Source organism: Spea bombifrons, chromosome 1 (assembly GCF_027358695.1).
Source record: "Spea bombifrons isolate aSpeBom1 chromosome 1, aSpeBom1.2.pri, whole genome shotgun sequence".
Classification (NCBI taxonomy): domain Eukaryota; kingdom Metazoa; phylum Chordata; class Amphibia; order Anura; family Pelobatidae; genus Spea; species Spea bombifrons.
The window spans coordinates 74,393,558-74,417,307 of NC_071087.1; the positions used below are offsets into that span (position 1 = coordinate 74,393,558).

The following is a 23,750-nucleotide window of genomic DNA, read 5'->3' on the forward strand; positions in this document are numbered from 1 at the left end:
CCTCATGTGGGTCAAAGCTCAAGGAACTGCGTACTTTGTGGAGGCAATTCTGCCCAGCAGTGACATGCACATTCTTATGGAGCTTCTGCACGCAGAGAGAGCCCTTTGGGCCAGTAAACAAATCCAGTTGATCTTGGAAGGTGGAAGAAAAGCCTTCCCTGAGCGGGAATCCAGACATAGGCCCAGGAACACAGTCTGCTGAGAGGGAATCGTGCTGGACTTGTTCCAATTCAGAATCCAGACTAGCTCCTGCAAGGAAATGACCACTCTGGTAAGGTGAGACTGAAGAGCAGGAGCCGAACGGGCATGGATAAGCCAGTTGTCCAGGTAAGGGATGACGGAAATTCCTTGAACTCTGAAAGGAGCCGCCACTACTGCCAAGACTTTTGTGAAGACTCTGGGGGCCGCCGACAGACCAAACAGAAGGGCCTTGAACTGGAAATGCTGGATACTCAAACCCCGAGGAACGGCAATGCGCAGAAACTGCTGATGAGACAGATGTACATGAACATGCAGATAAGCATCCTTGAGGTCTATAGAGACCATGAAGTCGTGGCTAGGTGTCTAGCGTGGATCTTATGGTTTTCATCTTGTACCTGAGGTGACTGTTCAGGAAACGTAAGTCTACAATCAGACGGAATTCTTCCTTGTTTTGGGTACTAGGAAGCTGAGGGACAGGAACCAGGGCCTGTAGATCTGCAAACTGCTATTTGGTTGGCAACAGGAAAGTCTGCTTTGCCCGATCCTGAGTAAGGTGGGAAACCAAAAAACTCCGATAAGAACCTCCACAGGGAAAAGAAAGGAACTGTTTTTCCGTTTCTCCCCTTCTTCAGATGAAATCTCCTCTACCTCAGGATAATCAAACTGAGGCTGACAGTTCTTGCTCTGTCACAAGGTGAGGATAGGAAGCTACAGGGATAGCTTGATGAAAGGCAGAGAAGGTGGACTGCATATCCTCTTTAAGCCAGGTCAAACTTCGTTCCTCCAGCCACCTCAGAATCCGCAACCGACTTTAGGCAAGTGGTACAAAGCTTCTTCCTGGAATCTTGCAAGGCTTTGTGACAGCCGGAGCACCGAGCATGTTTGTATTTCAACAGCGGCTCAGAGAGGTAAGTGCGCGCGGGCAGTGCCGGCACCAGCCGTCCGGCTATAGTGCCAAAGGTATCACCCACTAAGGGCCCAGGGAACCGGCTCTACCTAGAGCCTTAGAAAATAACAAACGGGAGACGAGTCCTCCCTACCTGATGTAGGGCAGGAGAAAAACTGGGAATATCAGGAAGGGAAGGGGCTTTTAAATGTTTTGGATATCTCGGATATGGAGAAGGAGTCTATCTGTAGTGTCACCTGGGATTGCAGGGAAAATCTTAATGACTTAATGAGAGGATCTGCAAATAGGAGTGGGACAAAATCCCTCCTGAGATGTGTGCAAACCTGGTGGCCAACTACAAGAAACGTCTGACCTCTGTGATTGCCAACAAGAGTTTTACCACCAAGTACTAAGTCATGTTTTGCAAAAAATACGTATTTCACTGAGTAAAACGCGAATCAATTTATAACTTATTTGAAATGCGTTATTCTGGATTTTGTGTTGTTGTTCTGTTTCTTACTGTTCAAATAAACCTACCATTAAAATTATAGACTGATCATGTCTTTGTCAGTGGGCAAATGTACAAAATCAGCAGGTGATCAAATTTTTTCCTTCACTGTATATTCTAGATTTCTTTGGGTGTACGTAACTATGGATTTGTAGCTACTGTACGTACACAATATAGCTTAACATATTTCTAAGTGAACCGTTTTTAAAATACAACATACTGTATATGTCATTATAGATATACACTAGTATGTCTGCATGCAATTAAGCCATTCTCTATTCCTTTCTTAACAGATTATGTATCCATGCTGAACAAACTGAGAAAAAAATCTACGCATCTTGACTTGCCAGACCAGGTTTTTGAGGATATGGCAATATCTCAATATTTTCCTATAGAACATAGAAGCAAGGAAAGTATGAAAAAGGCCAAGCAAACACCGGACCAATCAAATTCTTCACAAGGAACAAATGTAGGTGACCTCAAAATGAGCAGACGAAGGTCATCTAGAAGAAAATCACACAGTGTTACAAAACATATATGGGATTCAGAGTCTCCAGAAAGATTGTGCTCTTTGGAGCTATCTGAGGATCCAGATCAGTCTGTTCGGAGAAAGAAACATTATGTGTGTGATCAATGTGGAAAAAACTTTGGTCGCAGCTCAGTGCTTCGGAGACATCAAAGGGCTCATTCTGGAGTGAAACCCCATTCATGCACTGAATGTGGGAAAAAATTTGTTCAAAAATCTCAACTTGTTGAACACCAGCGTACTCACACTGGTGAGCGACCATATGTGTGCTCTGAATGCAAAAAGACGTTTAGTTTGAGCTCACACTTGGTCCAGCATCGTAGAATCCATACAGGAGAAAGGCCATACGTCTGCTCTGAATGTGGAAAAAGTTTTATTCGTGGTTCTGATCTTGTCCAACACCGTAGAATTCACACAGGGGAAAGACTATTTCCATGCTCTGAGTGTGAGAAAAGGTTTACTCACCAGTCAGCCCTTCGTCAGCATCGCAGGATACATTCAGGAGAGCGGCCGTACAGTTGTGAAAAATGTGATAAGAACTTCAACCATAGCTCTCATTTAGTAAGGCACATGCGAACTCATACAGGAGAAAAACCGTATACATGTACTGAATGTGGGAAGAGCTTCAGTGACAGTTCGCATTTGATTAACCATCAGCGAATGCACACAGGTGAGAAACCCTACACTTGCAAAGAGTGTGGGAAATGCTTCACTTATAATGCTGGCCTCATACTGCACAGAAGAACCCACACCGGGGAACGACCGTATGTCTGTAACAAGTGTGGGAAAAGCTTCAAAGGCAGCACTCACCTTCTTAGACACAAAAGGATCCACACAGGTGAAAGGCCATATGCATGCACAGACTGTGGGAAGACTTACACTGATAGCTCTCATCTTGTCAGTCACAGGAGAAAGCATACAGGTGAGAAGCCTTACAGCTGCACAACCTGTGGGAAACAGTTTGCTATGAAGGCACATCTTGCTCAGCATCTGATTATTCACACTGGAAAACAGCCATATGAATGTACAGACTGCAGTAAACGTTTTACTTGGCATACTTCTCTTATCCAGCACCAGAGAATTCATGTTGGAGAGAAACCATATGAATGTACTGAATGTGGCAAAGGTTTTGCTCAAAAATCAACACTTTCTGTACATAAGAAAACCCATAGTGAGAAATTGACAGTTATGTAAACATATCATTTAACAATTATAAGCGCTGTATAGTATTTATTGAGAATTTATACTCAGAGTATAAATTCAGAGTTTCTCAATTTCAGTTTTCTAGTACCCAGTGCATATTTAAGGCATCTCCTTAGCATCCACAGATCCCTGACTGTCTCTGGTACTTGTACTAATTAGACTGCCATTCGTCCTGAAACTGCACTGTTGGACACCAACAGCTACAATGTTTTTTTTATGTAAATATCCCTGCCTGGAATTAAAAATTTACTTTGGGAAATAGTATTTTGTAAGGAGAGCAATCTCTTCATACTGGATGTTTATATGTGCATGGTTTTACACAAAAAGAAATGGGATTTTATTCTCCTATCTTCATAGATGTTTCATTTTAATGTTTTTGTGAACTATGTACTAGTTGAGCTGTACTGTAATATACATTCTTCTTTGGTGAAACTGTTAAGGTTCAATGCACATGGAATCTGCAGCATGCTAGAAAATGTATCATTTTTATAATAGTCTTTAACATTATCCTGTGGTATGAATTACTATGTTTTTCTTTTCCTCTTTTTAAATGTTTACATGTGTACATAGTCATAAAGGCTACAGTAGAAATTAGTTGGAGCTACACCAGGCATGCACCCTGGTTTTGTATTACAGATTCAAAACCATGTTCACAAAACAATGTATTTATTAATTAAATTGATTTTTAAATGAAAGCATGTAAATACATTACTGTGTAAAAGTTTTCAACATCATCAAGTCTGTCTTGGATTACATGGAGAGAGAAGCAACCAACTTAGGCTGCCTAAATCCACAGAAGAGCTGTGGTTAGTTATCCGAGATGTTTGGAACAACCTTCCCTAAAAAACAGTGTGCAAGTGTACCTAGAAGAATTGGTGCTGTTTTAAAGCCAAAGGGTAGTCACAAAATATTGATTTGATTTAGATTTTTCTTCTGTCCCCTCACTTTGCATTTTGCTAAATAAACCATTTACATGTCTGTTTTTGAAAGCATTTTTACTTTACAGCATTTTGTTCACAGCTGCTTAAAGCATTGCAGAGAATCCACTCTTAACAGATATCACTTATGTTATGAAAAAATGCTAGTGGCCCCATAACTTTGCAGGTCTTTTAAGGAAACATGAGAGACTGAGTTGGGCATTTTAGTGTTTATTCACTAAAAAGGTAGTTGGCAGGAGTGGTTGCTGGAGCAGTTGCAGTTTCATCTCTATGGCTTCTTTAACCATTATGAAGGGTGAACCCCTGTGAGCTTCTGTCCCAGGAATAGCATAGATGGCCATGTATAAAGCATCTTCTAAATTAGTGCTCCTCAACAGTCCAGAATTTAGACCTTCTGGATTGTAAGCTCGTTTGACCAGGGCCCTCCTCACCTGTTGTCTCTTTTTGTCAATTTGTTATGTTACATACTACTTGTTATGTCCTGTCTACCCATTGTACAGCGCTACGGAATTTGATGGCTCTATATAAAACAAATAAAATAAAAAAATCGATCTCTTCAACCAAATGTCGGATGTGGATGTCGAGGCGTTCAGCAACACCAAAATCGGCACCAGGGGCCTCGTGTGCCCTCCCCCTGATGTCAACGTCTGCCATATATGGTATTGCAGCAGACTCCTGGTTTAAAAGAGCTTAGGAGGCCATCAGTGATCGATAGTGAGGCATTCAGTGACATTGAAAACCCACCCCAGGACACATTCTTACCACTGCGAGAGATTTACCCTCTTGCAAGATGGTGGCGTCCTTTTAAAAAAAAAAAAATAAATAAAGTTTCCAAGTGGGTCTTTTAAGACCCTCCCATTGACCCATGCAAGTCAATGCAGCACAGCTTTCTAATCATAATGTGATTAGTAAAATAAATTAAAATATATAACAGTCTGTCAAACTTTGCGATAGCAATTTTTTTTTACATTCTACTTCAGTTATAAATTTACAGCTCCTGGTATGTCACTGTCACTCAACATCCCAATACGTGTTCAGCAACATCTCCCGAGTACAGTGATACCACTATATACATAGTTTATTTTTACGAGCAAGTCCTAAAATTTGCGCTATATCTTTACAAATAATTTTAGCATGTTAAATGCCCATGGCGTGTCTAGTTTTATAAAATGATTAAAAAGCATAATTCACACCTAAGTGCATCTAGTGCACAGGAAACCCCAAATCTGACGCGTTTCAAGCGGCACCCCGCTCTTTATCACAGATGTGATAAAGAGCAGGGTGCCGCTTGAAACGCGTCAGATTTGGGATTTCCTGTGCACTAGATGCACTTAGGTGTGAATTATGCTTTTTAATCATTTAGTAAAATAAATAAAGCTGGAAGTTTTTTTCAAGTGCTGGATCGATCCTTTTGGGTTTTTTTTGTGTTCATTCCACGCATCAAGTCCGTGCGGATCCGTGCAGATGAATATATAGGGAGGTGAGCTGGCTTTTGCATTTATTCAATTTTGCTATTCACCAAACACCCTGAAATGTAGCAAAGAAGTACGAGGTGCTCAGCAATGTGAGTAAATTAGTGCAGTTTTATTTCCACACGAGTGGCGACGTTTCAACCCAATAGGGTTTTTTCTCAAGCCATGGCTTAAAATACTAGCATTTGAAATACCCTGGGGTGCCTAGTTTAAAAAAATATATGGTTTGATGGGGCTGAATTGAATTCGCCGCCTTCAAAGAGGTTCCAAATAGCACATGGGGCAGGATTACCAGATTTGGAAAAAATTGTTTTTAAAAGCAAAACGGTTGTAATTATTGCCCTATAACGTGCTGAAAAAAGCATACAAACGGGTATTTCTAAACTCGGGACGAATAGTAGAATGTATTTAGCAGGTTATTTTCATTAGCTTTTATAGATGAGTAAAAGATATTTAAAAATGTCACCACATTTCATACTTTTTTTAATAGTAAATTATGAAACAATCAAAATAATTACATCTAAATGACATCTAAAGAAGCCCCAAATCTTCTTGGGCTTCTGAAAAAAACAATATATAACTTGTGTGGGTTCAGTAAATGGGAAAGAAGAAAACTATAGCTAAACACGAGCACCGCAGAAATGTTAAAACAAAATCAGCCACTGTCATGAAGGGGTTAAGGTATTTTTGTTTTTTAATAACGCCATAGACTTACCTGAGTAATACCTAAATCCTGGACTATTAGGTGTGCCTTGAGGAGAGGGTTGATGAGTACTGTTCTAAATTGTAAGCCCGTTACATCTTGTTTCTGTAAGTCAAATTGTTATGCACTACTTGTTATGTCCTGTTTACCCATTGTATAGTGCTGTGGAATATGATAGCACCATATAAAACAATAAACAGTAAGACTTGATATCCATGAGTTTTTAAATTGTAAAATTCACCTCACTGATTGTATGTCATCCAGGTCCAGCTCGGCCTTTCTTTCAGATGTGCCAGGGATGGGCTTTTATGTTATGATGGAGATGCCTATATTCAAGTTGGTATACCCAGAAATTGTGATTGCTTTAAGGCCATTTAGAAGTTGGCGAACATTACCACATTAGTTTGTGTTCCCAAAGACCTCTCTACAGTTAGTATACATTGTAACATTACTGTTTTGTTTCTTCTGACGCCTTTGGTTAAACAGAGGAGAGAAAAAACATCTTGGAAGATTTGTGGTGGTTGTGGTTGCCACCTGAAAAAGGTATGTGGGGGTGTCTTTGAAATCTTCAAGGGGTGTGCTTTTGGGGAATGTGTGGGTTATTTCTGGTGTTTCGTGGTACAAAATCACAAGGGACACAATTTTAGTTTAGCCGTTAATTTTTTGGCTTGAAAATGCTTTGTGCGCCCATGATTTGAGGGCATGTTGTGACTGTGATAATGTAATGTAACACACAGAGTATTGTGTTACATTACATTATGGATTATCATATGTATTTGTTTTCCACCTAACATTTGAAAAATACATAATTATATTTCCCTTGCCATTCCAGGTGGCACATGAGAAGAAGGCTCCGCCTACCAGGTAGGGCAGGAAACACTACAAAAAAAGGAGACCTCCCCCTTCCTCCCCAGTGTTGTTTCCTGCCCTACTCAGGTAGCGGTTAGGCTTTAGCTTACCTTCCCTCTTCTTTTTTGTTTTCTTGGAGCCCCGGGGGGGCGTCCTTCTCTCCGATCCCCGATAGTGATCCCGGTGGATCCAGGGTGATGCGGCAGCCTCGGAGGCTGTAACTCCGCGGTCCTCGCGGTTTCTCGAGGCTCAGTCCTCGGTATATGCTGCCCACAGCCCAGGGGGCTCACTGGGAGGTGCATTCCCGGGCTCCGGTTCTCTCCGTCCCGGGGAGGAGGAATCCTCAGCGTGAGGCACGGCAGGAGAGCGCTCCGGAGGCGCTGCGAGCGGGACTTTATAGCCGGCTGTGCCGGTTTCACGGCACCCGTTGTTCATTATTTTCCTCTCTGCATTACTCCCGGCTGCGTCCGGGGTCACGAGAGGTCAATTGACGGGGAATTTCCGGATGTGACGTTTTCCGGGCCTGGGCGCCTAAATGCCTCTATAAAAACGCCAGAATGGGTAAGATCTTTCCTTGCTCTCGTTCCTGTGCTGTATTATTGCATTTTCTACTCCTTTTTTGTGCCTGCCTGTGCCTAAGGATTGTATATTGCCTTTTTCAAGTAGGTGTTTCCCTCCTGGGTTTTAAGGAGATTTCCATGGCCTATTCCCATTGCTTTCTGTGGTCTCATTTTTGTGTTTTTTCTCCTCAGTCATGTCAGATAAAAATCCAGACATCCCTCCTGAGGCCTCCCCACATAGGAAGTCTGTGGGTAAAACGAAACACAAAGCCTGCTCTTCCTGTAAAAAGACCCTACACGACCCTACGGCCAAAATGTGCAGCTCCTGCTCTCGGCCTAAAGAAGTTTCCGCAACGGAATTTACCTCCTGGTTGAAAGGGGAACTTCAGTCTACCTTTGACTGTTTTCGGGCCATGGCAAGCTCCTCTCAGGCGCCGGTGCCTCAGCATCAACTTTACCAGCAGGGTCCACCAAATGTTCTTCCAGATACCCTGGAAGATTATTCGGCTCCTTTTTCGGAATATGACTACCAGTCGAATGACCCCCAGTCTTCGGATGAGGAGGGGGAAATTAAAGAGGAAACCTTTTTCTTCCCAGTCGAAGAAACAGGGAAGCTCATATCTGCAGTCAGGTCTACTTTGAATCTACAGGATGACATACCAGTCTCAAAACCGGATCCTTTTCAAGGTCACTCTAGGAAACCGCAGACCTTTCCAGTTCACGATTCACTTTCAGCAATAATCACGGAGCAGTGGAGATATCCTGACCGGAGATTCTTCACGTCTTCCAGAATCAAAAAGCTGTTCCCTTTTGATGGTAAGAACTCTGATGCCTGGGAAGTTCCGAAAGTGGACACCGCAGTAGCCAAGGCTACGAAGAAAACAGCCATTCCGATGGAGGACGCGTCTCATTTCAAAGACCCCATGGACCGGCGGGCCGAGAATGCCGCCAAGAGGGCTTTTGAAGCAGCAGCGGCGAACTTTCGTCCAACCATTGCAATAGCGTCAACTTCTAGAGCCATTAAGATCTGGCTTCAACAAGCGGTGGAAGACCTGGCAGCTATTCCAGGGACTGAGCAGGTCGCAAGAAACCTGTCCGACACCTGCTTAGCAATTGACTTCATCTCCGATGCCTCCATTGAATCTGTCCGTGCATCTGCTAAAGCTACGGCACTTTCAGCGGTTTCTAGACGAGCGCTCTGGCTTAAGTCGTGGTCTGCAGATAATGCCTCAAAACACAAGCTGTGCAGCATTCCGTTCCAGGGGAATCACCTCTTCGGCAGCGACCTCGACACGATTTTAGAATCCACCACGGGCGACAAGCACTGGTTACCTCAGAGGAAAGGACCACCTCGTTTCAGGTCTAATTATTATAGAGCTCCAAGAGACAGGGAGTTCTACAGGCCCTCTACCTCCAATCAAGACTACCAGTCCTTTCGGGGTAAACCCTACGCAAGAGGTAGATTCCAGAGAGGAAGAGGCAGAGGCAGGGACGGTAAATCAGGAAGGTTCTGACGCCAGCAGGCTTCAAGTAGGGGGCAGGTTAACCGGTTTCTTTCATGCCTGGGAAGAGATCACCTCAGACCCCTGGGTCCTTCGCATCATCAATCAAGGCTATGCACTGGAGTTTACTCACCTACCTGCCCAGAAATTCCTGCTGTCCATGCCCCCCGCAGATCCTTGGAAAAGAGCGGGATTTTTCTCCACACTCAACAACTTAATTCACGAGAGGGCTCTAGTCCCGGTGCCTCATCTAGAAATAGGAGAGGGAACCTATTCCCACGTCTTTGTCGTACCAAAACCGTCCGGGAAATTCAGGTTAATAATCAACCTACAGTTGGTAAATGCCTGTATAAAATACAACAAGTTTCGGATGGAATCTCTGAAATCCGCCACGGAGATTATTTCATCGGGGGACTTCATGGTCACTATAGACCTGCGGGATGCCTATCTACATGTCCTCATCAGGGAAGACCACCAAAGATTCCTCCGCCTGGCCGTTACACTGCCTCAAGGTGTTCGTCATCTTCAGTTTCGGGCCCTTCCGTTTGGAATTGCTTCAGCACCACGGATCTTCACGAAACTCATGTCAGTGGTCGTGGCCTTCCTGAGACAAAGAGGCATCAAAGTGGTCCCATACCTGGACGATTGGCTCCTAATTGCAGCCTCGGCATCATTGCTCCAATCACATCTAGAGTTTTCCCTCAAGACTCTCCACAACCTGGGATGGTTGGTGAACTCTCTAAAGTCAAAGTTACTTCCAAACAGACGTCGGACCTTTCTGGGAATGATCCTCGATTCCGAAGTACAGAAGACGTTTCTCCCGCAGGACAAAATCCTAAGATTACGGGAATTCACACACGCGGTCCTACAGAGCAAATCAGTGTCCCTCAGATCCGTCATGTCTTTGCTCGGTCTAATGACCTCCTCCATCTCGGCGGTTCCCTGGGCACTGGCTCACGCAAGACCTCTTCAACAGTTTTTCCTGGATCACTGGGATCGCTCCGGGATGTCCCTATGCAAGAAGGTCCGGCTTTCTCCCTTTGTTCGGGAGTCACTCCGTTGGTGGCTGTCAGCCAAGAAGCTTTCACAGGGACTCCCTTGGCAGACGAGAGATTGGGTGGTAATCTCCACCGACGCCAGTTTGACAGGCTGGGGTGCTGTCATGGGAAGCCATATTACCCAGGGAACCTGGTCTCCTCAAGAATCAAGCCTGCACATCAATCTTCTAGAACTGCTGGCGGTCTGGAGGGCTCTAAGGTTCTGGTCTCCAATCCTGCGGCACAAGTCCATCAGGATCCTTTCGGACAACGTCACCGTGGTGGCCTACCTTTCCAAGCAGGGTGGCACCAGAAGCAGACGCCTGCAGACCCTGACGGCTCAGATCTGCCGATGGGCGGAGTTCAGTCTCTGTACTCTCTCCGCGGTCCATATCAAGGGTTCACTGAATCAGGAGGCGGATTACCTCAGCAGGAACTCAGTACCTCCGGGAGAATGGTCCTTAAACAAAAGGGTCTTCACCTTCATCACAAAGAAATGGGGCACTCCCCAGATAGACCTGATGGCCACGCATCTGAACACTCAGGTAAAGGAGTTTTTCTCTCTTTCACCAGTCGGCCGTCCCCGAGGCCTGGAAGCACTCTCGCAGACCTGGGATTTCGATCTCGCATACGTTTTTCCTCCGCTTCCCCTTATCTCCAGAGTGCTCCGGAAAATTCGGGAAAACCCTCAAAAAGTCATCCTGGTTGTTCCTTTCTGGCCTCGAAGAATTTGGTTCTCGGACCTTACCACCTTGTCCATAGACAAACCCATGCTTCTTCCTCAGGTCAAGGATCTTCTCGTTCAAGGTCCTGTTCTCCACCCAGATCCCTCCCGATTCAACCTCTCCGCATGGCTTCTGAAAGGGAGATCCTGACCTCTAAAGGATTAGCTGCACCAGTGGTGAGCACCATTCTCTCCAGCCGCAAAAATTCTACGACCGCCAAGTACCAGAAGGTTTGGGAAACATTCATCGCCTGGTGCAATGTGCACGAAGTATCCTCTCCATCTATCTGTGAGGTGCTGCGTTTTTTTCAAGATGGCTTTGATAAAGGATTCCAACCTGCTACTATCAAGGTCCAGATCTCTGCTCTTAGCAACTTCTTGGACTTCAATCTGGCTTCCCATCCTTGGATCTCCAGATTTTCTAAGGGAATGTGTAGACTTCGCCCTAGGCTCCGTCCGTCGGTCCCGCCCTGGGACCTTAACCTGGTGTTGCATCAGCTCACCACGTCTCCCTTCGAGCCTCTAGAGGATACCTCTCTAAAGCTGCTCACCTACAAGGTTGTCCTCCTAGTAGCCCTCACTTCGGCTAGGAGGGTGAGCGAGCTCCAGGCTCTCTCCAGAGTAGAACCTTTTCTCAGGATTCTGCCGGACTGCATTATCCTTCGTTTGCCACTGGAGTTTCTCCCTAAAGTAGTCTCTCCTTTCCATTCGGATCAGGAGATCGTCCTGCCTACTCTCTGTCCGGATCCTAAGAATCCCAAAGAACTGGAACTCCACTCGCTAGACCTGCGGAGATGTCTCCTGTCCTATCTCTCACGTACGTCTGCCTGGAAGAAATCCGATTCTCTCTTTCTGTCCTTTGCGGGGACCCGCAAGGGCAGGTCAGTATCCAGGGCTTCCGTGAGCCGCTGGCTCAAAGACGCAATCGCTTTATGTTACGTCTCCGCGGGAAGAGTACCTCCCTCCGGCCTGAAGGCTCACTCGACCAGATCCGTCTCGACTTCCTGGGCTGAACTCTCCGGGGTGTCTCCGTCTCTTATTTGTAAGGCAGCGACCTGGAGGTCGATTCATACGTTCGTAAGGCACTACAGGCTGAATCTTCACCTCTCAGACGAGTCTCAATTTGGTCGGCGTGTCCTACAGACTGGAATCCTTCCCCCCCTATCTTGCTAATTCTTCTCATGTGCCACCTGGAATGGCAAGGGAAAGAAAGAATTCTTACCTGGGAATTCCTTTTCCTTGTCCATTTCCAAGGTGGCACACTTTTTCTCCCACCCATTAAATTTTCTTTGTTTGGCTTTTATTTGTCTTTCTTTTTAACCACACTGGGGAGGAAGGGGGAGGTCTCCTTTTTTTGTAGTGTTTCCTGCCCTACCTGGTAGGCGGAGCCTTCTTCTCATGTGCCACCTTGGAAATGGACAAGGAAAAGGAATTCCCAGGTAAGAATTCTTTCTATCCTGATGCTGTATTTGTTTCCTAAGAAAAAATAAAATGTCTGAAAATTATGTAATTCAACATGTTTTGTGGCTCACAGGATTAATAAAAAGATAAACTTGTGCTTGTTTTATTGCACTAGACGTTAGCTTTCAGGAAATATGCACTTTTTTTGTTTGTTTATGTTTATTTTTTTGACACTTTTAACGAGTTTTCCCAAAACAGTTTTATGGGGGAAAAAACAAGATACTGTTTTGTTTTACCAATTTTCTGTATACAGTGAAGGAATAAAACAATTTGATCCCCTACTGATTTTGTAGATTTGCCCACTGACAAAGACATGATCAGTCTATAATTTTAACTCGGTTTATTTGACTAGTGAGAGACAGAATAACAAAACAAAAAACAGAAAAACGCATTTCAAATAAGTTATACATTGATTTGACGTAGTACTTGGTGGCAAAACCCTTGGTGGCAATAACAGAGGTCAGACGTTTATTGTAGTTGGCCACCAGGGTTGCACACATCACAGGAGGGATTTTGTCCCACTCCTCTTTGCATATCTTCTCCAAGTCATTAAGGTTTTCGAGGCTGACATTTGGCAACTCGAACCTTCAGCTCCCTCCACAGATTTTGTATGGGATAAAGGTCTGGAGACTGGCTAGGCCACTACAGGACCTTAATGTACTTCTTCTTTAGCCACTCCTTTGTTGCCTTGGTTGTGTGTTTTGGGTCATTGTCATGCTGGAATACCCATTCACGACCCATTTTTAAAGCCTTGGCTGAGAGAAGGAGGTTCTCACCCAAGTTGTAACAGTACTTGGGCCCATCCATCGTCCCTTTGTTGCAGTGAAGTTGTCCTGTTGCCCCTTAGCAGAAAAACACCCCCACAGAATACTTGGAAAAACATAACATTCAGGGATATAATCTTTAATTATGGGGAAACAGCTTATTGATCCAAGGAGAAATCTGACTGCCATTTTGGGGTCAAGAAGGAATTTTTTCCCTGGTTAGTGCAAAATTGGATCAAATTTGGATCAACAGCAACAAATTAACAGATATAGGAAAGGCTGAACTTGATGGACGCATGTCTTTTTTCAGCCTATATAACTATGTAACTATAATGTTGATGGTGGGGATGGTGTTCTTGGGGTCATAGGTAGCATTCCTCCTCTTCCAAACACGGCGAGTTGAGTTGATGCCAAAAAGCTCGATTTTGGTCTAATCTGACCACAACACTTTCACCCAGTTCTCCTCTGAATCATTCAAATGTTCGTTGGCAAACTTCACACAGGCCTGTACGTGTGCTTTCTTGAGCAGGGGGACCTTCCGGGCACTGCAGGATTCACGGCGTAGTGTGTTACCAATTGTTTTTGCGCATGCAAATAAGGTTAACAATTATAACCTTTTGCCTCTATATCCACTTTATAATTGGATGCCTTGAAAGTAATTGCCCGCTGGACAGGACAGCCTTTAGACAAAACTCGGGAAGAGGTGCAATAGCCAGAACCTTATTTGCATGCGCCTACCCAGAATGCCTTGTGGTTGTGGCAGCACCATGAGATTTCTGAGGGAACAACAAGCCTTCTGGCTTGTCTGGTGTCTGTAGATGAGTGTTTAATAATGCTTCTACATACCCCAAGAAGATATTAAAGAGATTTTTCCAAAGAATCATCAGATGGGCTTGATATTTCTTTTTTTTAAATAAAAGTTTTTATTCAGATCCGCAAAAAACAGGTCAGATACAGCAAGAAACATCGGTACAGACTCCAAGACATTTGTTAAAATGTTACAGAGTACATCATTCTGAGGAAGAAAAATGGACATTAGTAAGGTCGTGAGAAACATAGAAACCTCGGAAATCGTATTATGTATGAGCCGTAACATTGTACAGAGTAGGATCTGAGATTTTGTTGTTTATGTATAACAAGTGAGCAGCGTTAGGAAGAAGGCCGATAGAGACATGAATACGCGTCTATTGATGCAGATAAATTGCTCACAGAAGGAAGAAGAAAAAGAAAAATAAAGAAAAATTTAACAAGAACCTAAAACAAAAGGTACATTCGAACAAAACATATATCATGGCACAATTTGGAATGTGATGTGGGTCCGGAAGAAATGGAGATCAAGAGATCGGTGGAATACACGTAGGCGATATAGTCGCAGAGGGCATTGCAGAGAGAAAACGATCCCCAATACGTGTGCATCGAGTGGTGGAACGGTGGAAGTTGGTCAGGCGCGGCTGATGTATGTGTGGGTAGGGAGGCACGGTATGGTATGGGTGCAGAAAAAGTTAAGGGGCAATCGGCTCCCTGGTGTCATAATGGAGCCATGGCGTCCAGACCCTTTGGAATTGCAGTGGCGTGTGTGAGGCGTTGTGAGACACTATGATGGTCAATAGTCGAAAATACTTCTGTGAGTAGAGGGGGAGAGTTGGCTTTCCAATGTCTCGCAATGCATAATTTCGTAGCCAGTAAAAAATGTATTATCAGTTTGCACTTGGAGTTAGGGAGAGGGTCTGGAAACATATGGAGGAGAGCGGTTTCAGGGCTGGGCTCCAGACGGATGTGGAGAACAGAGTATATGGTGGAAAATATCTGAAGCCATAGAGGTACCAATAGCTGGCACGACCACCACATATGGAGCATGGTGCCCTCCTGACCACAACCTCTCCAACAGGATTTAGAGTAATTAGCGATCATGTGGGATAATCGAGATGGTGTTAGATACCAGCGGCAGCTAACCTTTTTCTGCAGTTCTAAGTGGTTTAAACAGTGGGATACACCTCTCATCATTGTTTCCCTGCCATCCCAGGTGACACTGATGAGACTCCTCCTCCGTACCTGAGATAGGGCAGGACTCAAAAGGTTAAAAGGCCCCTCCCCTCCTAGCACCCTCAGTGTTTTTTCCTGCCCTACATCAGGTAGGGAGGACTCGTCTCCTTCCCTCAAACTGCCTGAAGCTGCTGGCGGTGGAGAATTCCTTTTGGGCAGAATCACGTCGAATGACTCTGTCCGCGGTTCACCTACAGGGGTCTTTGAATTCCCAAGCCGACTTTCCGAGCAGGACTTCCGTTCAAAACAACGAATGGGCTTTGCATCCTGCAGCCTTCCACATGATTGTCCAACGGTGGGGAATGCCCGAAATAGATCTTATGGCCTCCAGGGACAATGCTCAAGTTCCAGCATTCTTTTCTCTCAATCCTCAAGACCAGCCACTGGCGGTGGATGCCTTCGCCCAAACTTGGAGTTTCAGCCTCGCCTATGTTTTCCCTCCATTTCCTCTAATATCCAAGGTTCTGCAGAAGATCAAGGCCGACCTTGAGTCTGTTATACTAGTAGCCCCAGACTGGCCCAAACGTGTCTGGTACGCGGGCTTAGTCGCACTCAGCCACGCACCGGCCCTACGGCTCCCGGCTTGGAAAGACCTGCTTCACCAGGGTCAGTTCCTTCATCCAAATCCTGCGGTATTTCAGCTGACGGCTTGGAGGTTGAACGGAGAATTCTGAGGTCTCGAGGCTTCTCTGAGTCGGTTACGGAAACTCTTCGCAGTCGTAAGAAGGTCACATCCCTCAGATACATTAAAGTGTGGAAGAAGTTTTGTAGCTGGTGTGGATCCAGGAAAATTCGTCCTTCAGACAGTTCTCCGGCTGCCATTCTGGAATTTTTACAAATCGGGTTTGACCAGGGACTTCAGCCTTCTACCATCAAGGTCCAGATTGCTGCCATCAGTGCTTTACTTGGCTTCAACTTGATTTCTGTTCCAGTCATCGGGCGTTTTTCCAAGGCTATGGTGCGTATTCGTCCTCGCCCTGTCTCCAAGATGGTGCCCTGGGACCTGAACCTGGCCCTTCGCAGGCTCATGTTACCACCTTTTTGAGCCTCTTCAATCAGTTTCCCTACACTTGTTGTCTCTGAAGACGGCCTTCCTGGTGGCCATTACCTCTGCGAGGCGTATTAGTGAACTCCAGGCCCTTTCGATGAAGGAACCGTTCCTGCGGGTTTTTCCGGATAAGGTCATCCTCTTTTTGCCCCCAGAATTCTCACCCAAAGTACAGATGGCTTTTCACAGGGACCAAGAAGTTGTGTTGCCTACGTTCTTCTCGTCTCCTCAATCAGCGGTGGAAGAAGCGCTGCATACTTTGGACTTAAAAAGATGTCTTTCAATTTATCTGGAACGTACGCAGCCCCTGCGCAAATCTTCTAGTTTGTTTATAGCCTCTTCTGGTCCCAGTAGAGGTCTTAGCATTTCTAAGCGTACAATGGCAAAATGGATTGTGTCAACTATCAGCTTGGCTTATACCGCAGCTGGCGGGGTTCCCCCTCCCGGGATTCATGCCCATTCTACCCGCGCAGTTTCCACTTCATGGGCTGAACGATGTCTCGTCTCACCTGAACACATCTGCAAGACAGCTACGTGGGGAACTCTAAGTACTTTTGTACGGCATTATAGACTCGATCAGATGGCGCAGGAGGATGCGCTGTTCGGTCGTACGGTTCTTGGGGCTGTTCTTTCCCCCTGAGGTTCTTTGTTTCCCACCCTTCTTCTTTGTTATATCTCTCATCAGTGTCACCTGGGATGGCAGGGAAACATTAAGTTCTACTTACCGAGAGCTTCTTTTCCCTGCCAATCCCTGGTGACACGTTTGGTTCCCTCCCTTCCTTTCAATAAATGTTTTTTGCAGCAGTTCTGTTTTCCTGTGTGGTCTTTGGTATTCACTGAGGGTGCTAGGAGGGGAGGGGCCTTTTAACCTTTTGAGTCCTGCCCTATCTCAGGTACGGAGGAGGAGTCTCATCAGTGTCACCAGGGATTGGCAGGGAAAAGAAGCTCTCGGTAAGTAGAACTTAATGTTTCCGATTCCAGCCAGGATTTAGATGAAAAAGTTTGGTTCAGTTCTCTCTCCCAGGCACGCATATGCGGGAATTTGTCGGCGTAGAAACTAGAAACTAACAAAGAGTACCAACGGGAGGTTGCTCCTTTTATCTCTGGAGCCGAGCGGAACAAGGAGAGAATAGGTTGCAGTTCGTATTGGGATGGTGCTATCGGGGAAGTGGAAGATGCAAGGACATGTCGTATTTGCAAATACTTGAAAAAGTCGGGATGCGAAATGCAATGTGCAAAGGGTCTTAGGCTACCATTATGGTATAGGTCTCCTAGAGTTCGTAGGGTCGGGCCCGCCAACTGGAGATTTTCAGGTCTGGGATCATGAGGTCAAGTGTCTCTAAGGGGGAGAAGGGAAAAAGTCTAGCCAGGGAGGGGAATCGTCATAAATGTCGGGACCAGATTGTGAGCATGTATGAGGTAGTGGGGGGAAGCAGGGGCAACGGAGGATGTTATGTACGTTTGGTCCACAGAAGTTGTGGAATGGAATGAGGAGAGGTATAAGCATTTTCATGGGCGATCCAGGCCGGTGCATTGAAGGAGGCATGAAACATCAGGATCGGAGATAGAATACATGCCTCGTGATATGATTTGATGTGTGGTATCCCTAACCCAGGGCTCGACAAATCCCAGGTTTTGTCAGCCTCTTACATCCAGAAAAAATTGTGGATGTAAGAGGCTGAGTCACCACACGGGGGCACTGCTGCTGCTGTCTGCCCAGGAGTCTGGGCAGACAGCACAGCCACACAGAGCCCGCCCCCGAGCCTGAGATCACTCCCACGGAGTGATCCTGTAGGCTGAAAACACGCTTGCTGGAAAACCAGCAATCGTGTTTTCAGCTGCCACAGGCAGCTTCAGGGAAGGGGGTTGTGTGTTGATTGGGCCCCCACACAAGTGCGGGGACCTGACCCAACACCCCCCTGCTGCCTGATCGCTCCATGAGAGCGACAGTGCAGCGTTAACCCCTTCAATGCCGCGATTGCGGCATTTAGGGGTTAATTCCCGTTTTGTACGGGGCTCTGCTGCTGGTGGTCTGCCTGGAAGCCCAGGCAGACCAGCAACAGCGAAAACGAGCCCCCACAAGCCCTTTGATGATTCCTGTAAGCATGGAATCCTAAGGCAGTCATCAAAGAGACTCCCCCCCCCCCTGCAATGGCTGGTCTATAGACCAGCAATTGAGTCCCAGCTGCCAGAGGCAGCTTCAGGGACAGGGGAGAGGGTTCTTTGGTCTCCCCAACACCCCCCTGCTGCCTGATCGCTCCATGAGAGCGACAGTGCAGCGTTAACCCCTTCAATGCCACAATTGTGTATGACACATTTGTGGCATTGCAGGGGTTAACATTTGCCCCCACAAGCTTGTGGGGACTAAATAACAGTCAATGCTGTGCTCCAATGGAACATCAGCATCGAAAGAGTTTAAAAAAAAAATAATAATTTAAAAAAAAAAAAAAAAAACAGCACTGACCTGAAAGTCCAGGGTGCTTCCAGGTCAAATGCTGTGAGTTTAGTAAGTGGGCTGATGATGATCAGGTCACTCCTGACCAACTGTTATTTTAAAAAAAATCCTGGCTCCTCACTTTTTTACCTGGCGCCTAGATTCACAACAAATTTGTCAAGCCCTGCCCTAACCCACCACAAAGTCTGGGGGAGAATCTAGTGCTGTTAGCAACGCGTGATTTGCCTTTAAGTCTAGTAAAGTCTATAAAGTAAGATTGTATGGAGTGTAGCAGAGAGGGGGGGGGTGGATAGGTACAGTGCGTAGAACGTATAAGAGTTTAGGGAGAGCAGTAATTTTTAGTGCGTTGATACGTCCTAGCCACGATAGTTCGTAGCTCCACCAACGTAATATGTCTAGTTTGACTTGTCGCCAAACAAGGGCCAAACAAGGGCTTGATATTTCTACTTTATTTGTGAGTGGTACTTGCACCCCTACATATTCATTGTTTTACTTAACTATATTACACTATTTTAATTTTTTTCCCTTACATGTCATTGTGCCCAACTTTGGATCTATTCGTATTGTTGCACTCTGAGGAAGAGTGATATTTGGGCAGTAGCAATTGACGAACATGTCAGGGCAATACGGGGGGCCCAGACAAATCACATTGTACCTTTACATTTTAAATAACATCACACTAGTGACCCAAAGCACCTTAATCCCTTCAGTCCCAGGGGTTTTTGGTACCTCAAGTCCCGGAGCAATTTTGCCATTTTTGTCGGTTCAGCGATTATTCTCTTTTTCTGTGAATAGTGTACCCATGTAAACTATATATTGTTTTTCCAAGGAGAGATAGAGCTTTCTTTTGATACCATAGTTAGATGATTAGCTGAAAATTTAGAATGAGAAATTTAGTAAAAACTAACAAATTAGAAAAGCACACCAATTTTTTTTATAATTTTCCCTCTGAATCCTCACAAAATTAAGTAAAGTGATGGAAAATACCCTCCAAGTTTATCAATTCAAGTGTCCTGATTTCAGAAATACCTAATTTATATAGATTTTCCATACTTTCCTAGCACTTATAGGGAACATACTATAAGGTGTACATTATTTGTAGAATTTTTATGCTTAAAAGGAGGGTTATACTGGGTAGATGTTGTGTTAGGGCAATGGGATTGTAAGGTTTTTTATTATTATTATCTTTTTATATATTTTTTGTCTTTTTTTTTAAATGGCTAGAGGAACTCTTATGGGCCTCTTGAACATGTTATTATGCCAGTGATGTCACAATGACATCACTTAGCTCACTGTATTGTTTTTTTTAATTATCATTTATTGTATTATTTTAGTGATTTAAAAAAAATTTAAATCACTGATTTTTTTTTCTTCTCAGTTTCGTTTTTCAGCATGATCACACTGTGATCACAGCGTCTGTGCCTTATCGGGCTCCAATGACCTTCCGGGTGACGTCAGCAGTGACGCGACCTGGAAGAGAATTCTCGATTGCGCGATCAGGCATTTTAAAATGCCTGATCATATGATCGGCGTTTACAAATCTAACAGTTTTCCGGCATTCGTGCCGGAAGCTGTTACATCAGATCAGGCAGCAGAAAGCTGGCGATGCTGGCTTCTGCTTTCAGGGGGGAGGACGTACCATTACGTCCATATTGGGATTCTTGGGAATGCGTTTTTTGGACATACCGGTATGTAGGGGACTGAAGGGGTTAAATATACGGGCATTCAAGTAGTTCAGAGAAACTCGAGAGGAGGAAATTTTATTAAAAAGGTCGGTCAAATCGAAATGAAGTGGGTTAACACATTAAAGACACAATACCTTATGTGATTAAACCAGGACTTTGACCTTTTTAATTTTCTAGACCAGTTATCTTTATTTCCATTTATTATTTTTTCATTTATTTATGTATTGCCTGTTTATCCTGATACTGCTTTTCTCTTTCACATTCCAGGTTAAAATGTGTACATTTGGAAACATTCATCTTAAATTGTATATTATTAAGACAATTTATTATCAATATATATTTTCATTCATATTAAAAATGTATTTTTATATATATTTAATTATATTTATAATTAATTTATATTTATTCTTATCTACATTTGCATATGTTTCTTTGTATTTATTTACCAGATGTGATTGATAGGTGATTTTAGCTCATAATAAATCGAATTTTCTTAACAAAAATGTCTGTAAGCAAGTCAATTTTTTCAACTTGAACGTTTTTTATGGATATTTTAATATGGGTGCTCTTTATGAATGAACATTGAAAAACACCCTATATGGATAACAATATCGGACTCTAGTTAAGAAACGACAATTGCACTTTAAGGAATCCTACCCGACAGGCTCAATACAGCTGCCTATAAAAAGACGATGGAGAGGAGATGTCAGCACAAAACGGCCCCTTGGCATCTAGCCCCTCCCCCTCCCTATATTCTGCTAGGCTAGTGCCATCCTATGACTCCCCCTCCAATGAAGATACCACAGCGGATGCCCAGACATGACCCCCCCCCCGGCAACACGGAGGCACTTGCACCTCACAGTATGCGAGGTACTTGTGGACAGATGATGCGGCCTAGGACACTATGGCACCGACCTCTGTCGGCTCATTGAGTAAACGGCGACGGCTCTAGGAGGTAAGGACCCCCTGCATGGAGCATTAGTGGGGCCAGGAGCCTGACACCTCCTCTCTGGCAGCCGGTGGACATCTGTGCGATGCGCGCAGACAACCTCTGCTACTGCCCTCCACGGAGTGACAGTGGGACATGACCTTCCGGTGCTCTATCATAGAAGCTCCAGTGAAAGTGACAGGCAGCAGCGAAGGTTGTCTGCCCGTATCTCTGAGAATCATAAGCCATCTGATTAAGAAACTTCAGCCTTCTCATTGTGACTAAGGGCGGCATACTGGCATATAGGGGGTTAGAAACATAGAAAGGGACGGCAGATAAGAACCAGTAGGCCCATCCAGTCTGCCCAACCTCTGAGTACTTTCCTTTAACCCCTTGACTGCTAACGACGGCATGGTGCCGTCGCTAGCAGTCCCAGTCAGGTGCTAACGACGGCACCATGCCGTCGCTAGCACTCTCCTACCTTGATGGGGGTCTGTGGACCCCCATCACCACCTACCCCGGCGATCTGCCCCTCATTTTGAAGGGCATCACTGGGACCACCCGATCCGGCCGGTGACGTCGCGCGTAATGACGCGATGACGTCACTGCGCAACTTTATTGAAAACTGACAATTGTCAGTTTTCACGGTATGGGGGCATGCTGCTTAGATGCCTGTATCTCAGGCATCTGAGCAGCTACAGACCCCCAACATATACCGTTGGAAAGGTAATCGCCTCACCTTTCCAACGGTATAATGCTTGTAAAAAAAGAATAAAAAATATTATGTTAAAAAAATAAAAATGTACAAAAAAAGTAAAAAAAATGATTTGGGGGTCTCTAAAGGCAGATAAATAAAGATCAAAATTGCCTAGAGACCCCCAAATTAAATTATCTAAACATAAACTGGTTTAACTTTAAAAAAAAAAAAGTTTAAGTATTCTAGCTAAATGATCACTGTGGTAGCCAATGTTACCACAGTGATCATACAGCTATAAAAAGTCACATTCCCTTTTTAAAAATGGCCGATACTAAATTTTAACCCCATGATCCCTTTGATCATGGGGTTAAATTTAGCCAATGGTAGAGGAAGGCAATTTTTGAAATCCAGATGAACTGCAAAAATCAGCCGTATAGCCTGTAGTACCTAAGTTAACCGTGTCAACACTGGAGCCCCTTGCATTTTTACTGCAAAACTTATTTTTGCTGTAAAAGTGATTTTTTTCTCCCTTTACGATCATCTCTTTGGGATTGTAAGGGGAAAGAATGGTGTGTGTGCTTCTGCGAGTGAATGTATGGAAAGTATGGTGTGTGCTTCTGCGAGTGAATGGAGATATGAAAAGCGTGTGAATGGTCAGTAATTAGGGTTGAAGCCTTGACGTGGCATTACTGCTCACGTAAGAAGTTAAATTATGGCACAAAAAGTACATATTTTCAAAAACTACACCCCTCGGCGCATCAAATGAGGGGCTGCATGTGTTTCTAGGACAAACCTGGAGCGCGCAAGACACAAATGAACATGTCGCTGTGGTTAGAAAAAACATATTTTCTAGCCAAAGCGACATATTCCATCATTATCTGCGAACTTAACTTTTGTCCTAGAAATACATGTAACCCCTCATTTGAAGCTCCAAGGGGTGTAGTTTCTTGAAATTTGTACTTTATGTACCCTAATTTAACTTCCCAGATGTCTAGACCACCTTAACTTCAGATATGGCAGATTGGAGAATCTTGTTAAAATATTGTCTTAAAACATTTAGGGGTGATGGCTGCATTTAGACAGCTCTAGACAGCTGGGAAGTTTAATTATGGTACATAAAGTATATATTTTCAGAAACTACACCCCTTGGCGCATCAAATGAGGGGCTGCATGTGTTTCTAGGACAAACCTGGAGTGCGGAAGACATAAATGAACTTGTTGCTTTTAATTTTATTTATTTTTTATTTTTATTTGTGTGATATTCACTTATTTGTTCTGCAAGTCAGATTTGTGATACAAATACAAATAAGACCTCATTTGCTGCGGCTGGGGGTGTAGTTTCTAAAAATATATAGTTTTGTTGGCATATTTTAACATCCCGGGCAGCTAGAGCTGTTTAATTGACACAGCCATGCATTAAATTTAAAGATGAATTTTGTGATAGTCTAATAAATTTAACTTTTAGCAATAAAATATTAGAAAAACACAGTCTACTGTTCTCAATGTCTGTTTATTTTAGACCGGTTACCTACTACAAATATTTAGCAACACAGGTTTTGA

The 23,750-nt window shown here is 44.3% G+C and overlaps 1 protein-coding gene across 2 annotated transcripts in view; it reads left to right on the forward strand.

The window, feature by feature from the left end:
* LOC128491448 (zinc finger protein 883-like) overlaps positions 1-3,466 on the forward strand; it is a 30,984-nt gene extending 27,518 nt beyond the window's left edge. For both annotated transcript variants that reach the window (XM_053463770.1, XM_053463775.1), the window contains exon 5: positions 1,889-3,466. In XM_053463770.1, the coding sequence (XP_053319745.1) occupies positions 1,889-3,315 (1,427 nt within the window). In that variant the 3' untranslated portion in view covers positions 3,316-3,466. The remainder of the gene's footprint in view (positions 1-1,888) is intronic.
* Positions 3,467-23,750: the final 20,284 nt, after the last annotated feature.